An 8,914-nucleotide genomic window follows, 5' to 3' on the forward strand; every position below is an offset into this window, starting at 1 on the left:
TCACACACCGTGAGGAACACCCACCCACACCATTCTTCCTCAGGAACATGACAGACCTTCAGATAGTACATGTGTATCTTGCTGTCCTTCATGCTCAGTGCCCACAATAATAAGGCTCTAATAATGAGGATGGCCAATGAAATTCACCCACTTTGTTCTTCCCATCATCCAGTATAGAAAGATCGCCACTTCGCACTGTCCCCTTCTATTTGAGGTCCTTGGCTTTTCTTCCACTGTTGCTTGGAGAAAGGAACTCAGGATGAACAAGGCCTTGGAAATGGGTGTCTTAGCCTGGCTGTGCTTTAACACAGGTATGTCCCAAACGCAATACAAACAAAACATTAGAGAGTAGCCTTTGCCAACCCAGTGCATTCTAGATACTTTGGACTACAGCTGCCACCACCTGTGCTGGTCACTTGATAAGCAAAGGCTGTCCTAGAGCACAGGTCTTCCACTATGGGTCATGGCCTGACCCAATCTGGGTTGCAACAGGAGCTGTGCCACTTTGCAAATATATTCTATGAAGTTAAGAAATGGGTCTTGTTTGGGTTAAAAGTGGGTACTGGGTTTGAAAAGGTTGCCTCTCAATTTTAAATTGAGATTTAAATCCTGCTTGCATTGCTTCCCGGGTATTTAATGAAATTCTTACCTTTTGCTGTTGTTGTTGTTGTTTATGCTGTGTTATCATTTATTGCTACTACTTTATGAAGCATCCAGAAAACGTCTCTCCATACCTTATTACATTCCTGAAGTAAGCATCAGCTGCAGTTGGGTTTTTCCTGGAGTTGTCTTGTTTTCCATTCCACCCCTTTCTTTCTCTTTGAAGCCCACAACACCCTGTCAATGTTTCTTTTTTATTTCTGCACACTCGGAGGAGGAGGTGTCCCCTCTAACCTGACACTGATTATTACCAGGGAAGCTTCCTGCAAACATTGACAGAGGTACGAACCAGTCACTCTTGCCTCCTCACATGGAACAAAGTAGATTTTTAAAAGGGTGGGATACTTCTCCACTGCTGTGCTCTAACATAAACTAATGTAGCAGAGTTCTTCAGTGTTCTTCAGGTGACATTTTGGGTATCTTGGCTTTTTGCAAAGCCCACGAACGTAGAGAAAAATAGAAATATATGACAATACAGAGGTATAACTGATACAGAACTGCAGAAACAACAGGGCACAGGGTGACCAAAGGTTTGTGGGGGCTCCGATATGACGTTTGGGAGGGGGTCTTACTGACAATGCATCCTGACTGGCGGGGGGAGAGATCCATAAATTACCCCAATTCATCTCTTAGCGTTGACGCATAGCTTGGTAAACACAGTCCTCAAGCAAGAAGCATAGTTTGTTTGCTCTTAAATGATGCATCTGTGCAGTGCTTTATAAAAGGATGAAATGGCTCTGGAACTCACCATGAAGTTGTTCCAGTAAGTGCTACACTTTCAACTTTTTTGGGGGGGGGGAGGTGCCAGCACTGAATACCCTTGAGTACCCCCAGGGAAAACCCCACTGCATCTATGTATCCTAGTAGGCTTTGTGTTGGTTTCAACATTCTTCCTGTGAGAAAAGGAAATGAGCCTATTTTATGATGGTGTGTTGACCATCTGATGTTTTTAGAAGCAGTCCTACTAATTTTTTTTAAAACCCCCATAAAACTCTCCTGGTCATTTCTTCAAGGGGACTTTTTATTGTTGTTAATTCAATGCTTTTAAGTCTACTGGATTAATCACTGCAGCCCTGATGCACATTGATCCCTAGCTTGATGTGTTGCTTTTGAGACAGGCATGTCCATTTCCTAGGTACCTTTAAATTTTCTGAATTTGTACATGACTCAGCACTCTCGGGATGGCCTATATAATGCCTCAGATTCGGCCCCTAGTTTCAGTTTTCTACACTCCTTAGTGAGTGCTGATCTTATGCTACTTGATGTACCTGTTAGGACCATTCATATGGTATGTATTTATTATTCATGATTGGTTATGTTTACAGGATTGTCATTCTTATATTTACCGGTATATTGTATGCAAATATAATGGATTTTATTTTACATCATTGCTAGCTGATGAAGAATTATTACCATCGAAACAGTTTGTCATCTGGGAAAACTGTCTACGTTTTTTGGATCATCCATTATCGCACGGTTACATGATTGTGACTGTTGAAAGGCTTGTTTGCCTCTTTCAGTACCGATGGACTATATTGTCTAATTTTGTTCATGCAACAGTGCTGTATTTCTATTACATATTCTCTGTTTAAGAAATGCTACGCTTGGAGCTTCTATTATCGCATGATTACAGGATTGGGACTATTGATAGGTTTCTTTGCCTCTGTGATATTGATTGACTACCTTCTCTAATTTTGTTCATACAATATTGATTTTGTTAGTATATAATTAGCCATGGTGTTGCCTGTTATTGCTTAAGTTTGTCTGTTTTTGCAACACAGGGGATTTCCTTTGTTACATATCTAGTGTTGGCCATAGGGCAAATTCTCTGAGCAGCCAATTTCTTACTGTTTCCCCTTTGTCTTCTTCTTGCGCAGCTGGAGCTATCACATGCATTGAATGTAAAAGTGTTGCTGAAGATAACTCTTGCATGGTGCCTGAAACTCAGTGCAGTTCCCCATCGCAGAACATCTGCTTCACTCGTCTCACTACCCAAGGTGAATCCAGAAGACTGTTATTCTTAGAGCATAAAGTACTCATTCTTTTCTTCTTCTCTGCCAATGAATTTTATTGATTTTCATTTAAAAAAACAAATTAACATTAATTTTAATATCAAATTTAATACATACTTTAAAAGTTGTCCCCACCCTTCTTCCATGGTGGTGTTAATCCCACCCTTCTATGCTGTATTAAATTAGCTATTCCACAGTAATTTCATTACTATTATATTTTAGTTTCCATCTGCTGCTCAAAATTAAATCCTGACCACAATGCCATTTAACATATGATATTTCAAGATGCCCAAATAGGGAGTTCCAAGTCCATGTCATCCCTTGAACTCTTCTTTCCTGTCATCTTTGCCATGTCCACATAGATTTTAAAAATATTTCTTATGTTGTCATTGCTTCTTCTTTCATCCTACGCATACGTGATGCCTGTATTCATTCTCTATGACACTCTGCTATGCAGGCAGGCAGCCCTTTCCTATAGATTTGCTAGTTGACGGGGCTCCTATGCTTTGCACAGCTCCACAAGAAGCTAAAATTCCCCAGATAATCAGCACCTGCTGTCAAATTCACAGGAGAGCTGTCAGGTCAAGCTTGCTAACCAGGGGCAGCCCATCCTGTCTGAGGCATAATGGGAAAGTACTGTCCCCTGTTACCCCCACTGCCACCCTGTAGTCACTCTGCCAAAGCCTCACAGGGTTACACAGTGGCAGCAGGGATGGGGGGGTCACCCTGCAGGGTTCCCCCTCCCCCAAGGGTGGCTGCTTCACTCCAACTTATGGGCCCTGCTGCCAACCCTGCAATACTTTCCAATATTTCCTAGTGGATAACAGATACTGGTTTCTCTGAACCAAAAGAGGTTTGGGGTTTTCCCCCCCAAGGACTTCCTGCAGGCAACTGGCTTTGTGCAGTACAATATCATACAATCACACATTTAACCTGTGCAATTTCAACCGTACCCCTGTTGAAGGCTGTCTGGCTGAAATTGTGCAAGTTAAATGCAAGTGAGTGGAAGAGCTTCAAATCTCCTTTTGTGCTAAGTCCACTTGCGGTTTTACTAGCATCGAACAAGATTTTGAGCTATCCACTTTGCTTGGACAAGGTCTGCTAAGCACACAGGCTCGGGGGTGCCTTTGCGAGATCTCATGGGGCCATCGAGGTTCCTGAGAGATCTCTCACAAGCATCCTAAGCGTTCCGGACCCAGTGTGCTGAGCAGACCTTCCTTCCAAGCAAGGCAAAGATGTTAAAAGCTCTCTTTGTCCTGGCTCCACTTGAATCGCTGAATGCAAAAAGAGTTTTTAAGCTCTCCACATTACTTGGGGGACAAGGACTGCTTGGTGCACAGGCTCTGGGAATGTTGGGAATGCTTTCTCTGTCCCCTCCACCTGCTAGTCATTGTGCAGTTCCAAGGGTCTGAGTAAACATGGTTTTTGTGACTACTCAGAACCCTTGGAACCGAGTCCCATGTATGATGTGATCATACTGCATTATACAAGGTGGGCACAGATGGAGGTTCACAGCTGTAAGCACCCATGCCCCAGATCTGCCAGAGTTCCTCTTAGCTCCCTAATTTCCAGGTTGCAACTAACCAAGCTGTTTTCTTCCAAAACTCACTCTGCATGAGCACATTCCAGGGTGGTTGGGTGGGCCAAGCCCACTCCTAGAAACTCCATGGCCATTTCCTTAGTCACGTAGAGGCCAGTCACTATAGGGCAGTGTTTCTCAACATGTGGGTCCCCAGATGTTGGTAGACTACAACTCCCATCATTCCTAGCCAGCATGACCAGTGGTCGGGGATGATGGGAGTTGTAGTCCAACAACATCTGGGGACCCACAGGTTGAGAACCGCTGCTCTTGGGGGATCAGTGCAAATCACCCCACAAAAGGGAAAACTGGACTCTTTGACAGGCTATCAAAGGAATCACAAGCAATCCTAGTGTTTTGGCCAGTGTAGCATACTTAATTCCTACAATCAAGAGACTGGAAAGGACTTGGTGGTCATCCAGCTCAACCCTTAATCTCATTACAATGGTTTGGTTTGCATGCTCATTAAACAACAGCTCTATAATGACTTGGAGTATACCAAATGAGTAACATGCTGAAATGGCCCCAATTCCTGCACCCTTTGCACCTCCAATGGGATGCATTCGTATGAATCCCAGAACTGTGCTCTTTCAAACATAGTCATGAAATGACACCCATCTTGGTGTCAGGATAGGTAAGAGTAAACAGGAGCCAGTTCGAAACATGCGTCTACACCCAGGTCAGCTAACTGCATCTTCAGGACCAGCCTCTACTGACACAAACAGAGAGCCAATAGATTTTAAAAGAATTTCGGTGTTATAGTGTACTAAACACGACACCAGAATTTGTACAACTCTTGCTCCCTCCTTCAAAAAAAAATCAAACTAAAAATAACTGGTAAAGTGGTGTTCTGCAAATGGGTAAAGATTGATTTCTTAAATGCTAAACATGCTATCCCTTTCCAGATGGTGTCTCACCAATTGTGGACCGGGGTTGCACTTATCTGTGCCATAGTATAAAGAGACCAAGAGAGAACTATCAAGAAACTATGCGGTGCTGTATGAGAGATCTTTGCAACACCCACAGCTACTGGGCCAACCATTAATACAGTATAAAAAGGAAAAAGAACACTGACCAGGGACAGATTTGTTAAATCAGGTGGATTCTCAGAACCTCTGGCTTTTGAACTGGTCTGTTAATAAAATGCAGCAATTGAGAAACACAATATTCTTACAGGTTTTCCCCCCTCAGCCAGCTGCGTCACGAAATCCATGGAAATGTTTTTCAATGCCTTGCTACAGTGCAAATCATGGGAGGCTCCCCCACAGATTAAATTATTTGCTACTTGCTGATAAGGATAGGGGAGAAATTAGATTCACATTGCATTTAATGGGGAAAGAATGTAATTCACACTTTCTAAAACAACACATGAACTGTAACACAGCCTTCCTCCATAAAAAATCACACTTCTCTGAATTTGGCAAAGCAGTTATCCAGCTAAGTAATTTGCACAAACATGCATATACTAAAGTAAAATGTGCATTAAAATGCATGTGATAGTGAAAAAAGCACACAAAATGCATTTGATTAGGGAGCAATACTTTGCAAAAAATGTATATACAGTGGTACCTTGGAAGTTGAACAGAATCCATTCCAGAAGTCCATTCGACTTCTAAAACATTCGGAAACCAAGGTGCAGCTTCCAATTGGCTGCAGGAAGCTCCTGAAGTCACGGAAGCTGTGATGGACATTCGGGTTCCAAAGAACGTTCACAAACCAGAACACTCAATTCTGGGTTTGCGGCGTTCGGGAGCCAAAATGTTTGACTCGCAAGGTGTTCAGGATCCAAGGTACGACTGTATTGGGCAAAATTGCATACAGACATGTGTATATAAGGAGAAATTTCCACAAAGACTTAAAAACAACAACTCCTCTCCCCCACAAACGAATGTGGATAACTTTACTTCAGCCTGAAAAACAAGAGAAACCAGAACTGACAGATTCACTCATACCTATTTTCAGACAATCTTTCGTGCAGTTCCTTCATTTATGGAAGTTGGGGAAATCCAAGGCTGAGGCTGAGGGCTCGCCCGCACTTTCGTTTGTCCCATGCCTAGAGAGCATGGGTCCGAGTGGTTTTCTGCTTGTTCCACACTTTCTAGGTATGGTTCTGAGTGGTTTTCCCCTTGCCCCATTACTTTCCATTGGAAATAAGAATGATGATGTTAGGAAGGTGGCCCCCTAGGACCCAGCACTAGAGTTATCCTTGGAGAGTGAACAGAAGGCTGAATCTACTGAGGAGACAGAATGGCCAAACTTCTGAGCTAGCAGTTCACAGGCTGACGATTCAGATGGGGGAGACAGACTGTTTTTCAAAGCTAACACCCCACAGCCCTCCCTTCTCACTCCTAGCTCAGATGAAGAGGGATGGTTGGAAGATGGCCAAGGAGAAGCCAGGCTGACAACAGATAAGAGAGGGGCTCAATCCAATGACAGTGAAGAAGAGCCGATGAAAACTCTCAGTTCTCTGACTCGGCTTTTGCAATGCCTTAAGGAGGAGTGAAAAGGATGCAGGTGGCACTGTGGTCTAAACCACAGAGCCTAGGGCTTGCGGATCAGTAGGTCTGCAGTTCAAATCCCCATGACAAGGTAAACTCCCATTGCTCGGTCCCTGCTCCTGCCAACCTAGCAGTTCGAAAGCACGTCATAGTGCAAGTAGATAAATAGGTACCACTCCGGCGGGAAGGTAAACAGCGTTTCCGTGCGCTGCTCTGGTTTGCCAGAAGCGGCTTAGTCATGCTGGCCACATGACTGTACGCCAGCTCCCTTGGCCAATAAAGCAAGATGAGCGCTGCAACCCCAGAGTTGTCTGTGACTGGACCTAACGGTCAGGGGTCCCTTTACCTTTAAGGAGGAGCGAAAGAGGAGGGGCAGACACACAAGGTTCTGGTGTATATCCTGCTGAAGCAGAACTTGGATTAAGATTAGGGAATCTGTTGTTGCTGAGAGGAGTATGAAGCTCAGCTCAGGATGTTTATTTTGAAATAAAATCTATATTAAACTGACGGGAGTCTGCTTACTGCTGGGAAGCTGGCTAGTCACCAGGGATCTTTACAGATGATGATGATGGTGATGATGGTGATGATAATTTATTATTTATATGCCTCCCATATGGTTCCCCATCCACTCTGGGTGGCTTCCAACAAATTAAAAACATAAAGCACAGTAAAAGATCAAACATTAAAAACTTCCCTGCTCTTTAGCAATAAATCAGAGCACAGCTTCATCTGGAGAAAACCTGATTGACATTTGCTCCGATTCGGTATTAAAGATCAGGTTTCCTCAGCGGAATCTATCCAATTCACACATTCTGAACCAACCTGAAAATGGAAAAAGAACTATTCTTCAAAACTTGCAATTATCTGAATATTGTGATGCAGTCCTTCGACGCTGATGCTGAGAGTTGCACTTCCTGAAAGTGAGTGATCAGCACAGACTTCAAAGAGAAACAACCACATATTGGTAAATGTCTGATAGCTGTGTTGGCGTCCATAGTTCTGCCTGAGTTTATGCTCATTTTCTGTGTACTCAAATGAAATTCCTGTTTTCTGATTAGCTAGTAGGAGGAAAGAGGGGGGTATTATACATGACTGTAGGGTCCTGCTGCCCTACCCAAGCCTTTCCAATATGAGATGGTTACTTTGGGGGATCTTTCCTTTTTTAAAAAACACAGAGAGACATGGGTGAAACATGCTGCACTTAGTGACAGCTGTGATTGGCTAAGCAGAGGGGATGGGCAGAAGCATCATGCAGTGTCTTTCAGTCAGTGGAAATGTATGAATGCAAGTGTGGGTGACAGGAGAAAGGCTACGACCTTTGGGGAGTCAGAATCTTGGAAAGGCTATACCCCACATTGCACTACAAAGGAACTTCCTCTGGTTATATGAGCATGGTGACAAGACACTCACACACAAACATGTTGTTGTTGTTTAGTCGTTTAGTCGTGTCCGACTCTTCGTGACCCCATGGACCAGAGCACGCCAGGCACTTCTGTCTTCCACTGCCTCCCGCAGTTTGGACAAAACACACAAACATAGTCACCAACAAAGGCAGTGGTATACCGTAGATCGTTGGCGCCCGGGACAGGGCAAATGTTGTTCCCCTTTAGTGGACTGGTCAGTCTGGCGGCACTGGGCTGGCGCCAAGGAAATTGCCTCTGCAGCTTCCTCATGTGCTGGTGCCCGGTGGAGGAAAGATGTGGTGATGCTGATGCCACTGGTGCCCTCAGATGGTGGTGGCACCCTCCTCCTCACTCCCCCTCTTGGCTGACCCAGTGGATGGGGCACATTCAGGTGTCCCTTTACTGGCCATGCGAAGAAGGAGATGGTGGCACCACCCACGTCTAAGGGCCTGGCCTGGGTGCGGCTTGCGTCCTGCAGATCTGGCCTCTATGCAAAAGCCTGCCATGAGGCACCTAGATGCGTCCCCTCAAAGTTGTGTGCCAGGGGCCAAGTTGGAAAAGTGGCCTGAGCTTTGACCTAATCCAAACCTAACCAGCACAGAGAAGCTCCTCTCATAAGAGGAGTGAGGAAGGAGGAAGAGTTTGAAGAAGGGGCACCTTTTACAGGAAACCCCTCCCCTGAGCTTATTGGCTAATAAAGACCATGTGACAGGAGTCTGTCCTTCCCTCCTGGGAGGAATTCTTGAAAAGCTGCCTCCTGCA

At 44.5% G+C, this 8,914-nt stretch overlaps 1 protein-coding gene across 1 annotated transcript; it reads left to right on the forward strand.

Moving 5' to 3' along the window:
• The first annotated feature begins 157 nt into the window (after positions 1 to 157).
• LOC310695138 (toxin 3FTx-Lei1-like) lies at positions 158 to 5,416 on the forward strand. Its single transcript, XM_083479129.1, has 3 exons — positions 158 to 311; positions 2,538 to 2,657; positions 5,157 to 5,416. The coding sequence occupies exons 1-3, from the start codon at positions 260 to 262 to the stop codon at positions 5,294 to 5,296; spliced, it is 312 nt and encodes a 103-aa protein (XP_083335255.1). The 5' UTR covers positions 158 to 259; the 3' UTR covers positions 5,297 to 5,416.
• The last annotated feature ends 3,498 nt before the right edge of the window (positions 5,417 to 8,914 follow it).

Source organism: Podarcis liolepis (genome assembly GCF_965112155.1).
Source record: "Podarcis liolepis genome assembly, chromosome: 16".
NCBI classification, from domain to species: Eukaryota; Metazoa; Chordata; class Lepidosauria; order Squamata; family Lacertidae; genus Podarcis; species Podarcis liolepis.